General features: G+C 43.0%; 1 protein-coding gene across 4 annotated transcripts in view; it reads right to left on the reverse strand.

The window, feature by feature from the left end:
* The window catches only part of Eif2ak4 (eukaryotic translation initiation factor 2 alpha kinase 4), a 119,090-nt gene that overhangs the window by 65,099 nt on the left and 51,881 nt on the right, over positions 1-2,110 (reverse strand). For all 4 annotated transcript variants that reach the window (XM_033765018.1, XM_033765017.1, XM_033765020.1 and 1 more), the window contains one exon: positions 1-176. This exon is cut by the window's left edge and continues 288 nt beyond it. In XM_033765018.1, coding sequence (XP_033620909.1) covers positions 1-176 — 176 coding nt within the window. The remainder of the gene's footprint in view (positions 177-2,110) is intronic.

Genomic DNA, 2,110 nt, shown 5'->3' on the forward strand with positions numbered 1-2,110 from the left:
GGGCCGGCTGGGCGCTCGTGCCGCTCGATCCAGGCGTTGTAGTAGCGCACGATGTTCTCGTGGTGCAGGCGCGACAGCAGTGTCACCTCGCCCTTGATCCTGCGGAAGTGCCTGCTGGCCGGGTTGACGGGGATGCGCTTCACCGCATAAGAACAGCCATCCAGTTTGTTCTGCACCTGCCAGCGGCAAGGCAGGGCGGGTGATCAGGGGCCCCAGAGCGAAGAGCCGCTGGCACCGGCGCAACTGAAACGAAAGATCTCGCCGCCTCCCAGCTGGGTCAACTCAGCTGAGCACTCTAGGATGACCCGGAAAACGGGGCCTCCACTGTCATCAGCAGTTTTTCTGATAGCTACTTTCCTGATCTTCAACTATATATCTGCGACCTAAATTTCTAAGTAAATTTTGGTTTTAAAATAAAATTTTCTAAAACCAGTGTAAGTTTTCAGGTGTGTTTAGTTTGATTTTTTTTTTCACATTTAGTCACTAAGATAAACTCATCTTCAGGAATTTCAACAGATCTAAAGGCAAATGCTAATTCTTTGATTTATAAATCTGTGTGAATTTGGAGAATGTACTTAATTTCCTTAGCACACAATTATCTTAGCTATAAAATGGCATTTATACCAGTTTGCATCGTTTGCCTTAATGGTGATCACAAGGATTAAATGAGATAGTTTGGGTAAAGCGCCTGTGTCCTGGCTTCTTGGAGAAGGGGCTGATAACACTATCGGTGGCCCTTGATTTTACTGTACGGCCAGACCAATGGGCAAGAGAAATTAGTTACCAAAGAAAGCATCATTTTTTTGTTTGGTGCAGGGGTTTCAAATTAGACCATGAAAAACATATTGCATGGTTCTATTGTATGAGAAACCCAAAACATAAAGAGGAAGATGAAAGACAGTAACAGGAAACAGGTAACAGGAAATAGAGATCTCTGACAAATGGGAAGGGATCAAGAGAGGTAGTGAGGGGAAAGGAAAGGGAGGTGAAGAGAATGAAACAAGTATTAAGGTGTGTTATGTACATGTGCCCCCACAAGGGTTGTAATCGTTACAGACTGCAAACTAATAAAAAAATAAAAACTTACAGGAAAAAAAGGCATGCTAGGAAAAAGAAAGGAGCACAAAAAATTTTAGTTTTGGATAAGCTTTTTGTGTGGTAATAGCTCCAAGAACAAACTTCAGAATAAGCAGGTGACTTTCACTGCTTAGCGGATGTCTGTAACCTCAGGCAAAGGGTAGCACGTCACTGCTCTGGGCCTCACCTGGAAAGTGAGGTTTCCATCCCTCTTACAAGAATGTCTCGTGGTGGAAAGACAGGATGAGGTGTGCAGCCAGCAACCTGAAGTAGGCAGTGTGCTCCCAAAATAGCGGCTATAGTAGTAGGGAAGGGGATGGCTGGAAGTCTCGGCATTGTCTTTCAACCTGTTGTCTCAGAACACAGGCATGCTCTGAGCCCCTGATGGCAGAGGGGAGATTGCCACCCTGAAAGCGCCCAGGGATTCACTTAGTGATGACACCTAGCCTGATCCCAGCACTCTGAGAGGCTGAGGCAGGAGGATCACAAGTCTGAGCCCAGCTTAGGCAACTTAACGACTTAGTTAGACCCTGTCTCAAAAAATAAAAAAGGGATGGGGATATAGCTCAGAGTGAAGGCTCTGGGTTCAATCTCCAGTATTGAACAAAAGAAAAAAAAAAAGAAAGAAAGAAAGGGAAGGAAGGAAGGAGGAAAGAAGAGATAAAAAGACAAACAGTAAAGGGTCTAACTTCTAAGAGAATGCCAAATCACTGAGTGATTTGCCCTACTCAGAAATGGAAATTCAGAGAGGGACAAGAGGGGCTATAGGTTCTCACAGGGAGAAACCACAGAAAAAATGCAGTGCTAAAAGTACAAAGGTGCTCTAGTTATATAATCTCACAAATAGTTTCTTAACATTTTATATCCAAGAATCTAAAATATAAAGATGCTAGAGGATTTGATCAAAATGAGATTGTGAGTTAAAATCCTCTAAAACTATGATGTTTCTGATTAGGACACCTGCCTTGCTTAAGATTGTATTCTTTTACTGTAGGAAAACTAAATTAATTCTCTCTCTTTTTTTTTTTTTTTT

The sequence above is a fragment of the Fukomys damarensis genome, unplaced genomic scaffold, assembly GCF_012274545.1.
Source record: "Fukomys damarensis isolate Sample0158 unplaced genomic scaffold, DMR_v1.0_HiC HiC_scaffold_17, whole genome shotgun sequence".
NCBI classification, from domain to species: Eukaryota; Metazoa; Chordata; class Mammalia; order Rodentia; family Bathyergidae; genus Fukomys; species Fukomys damarensis.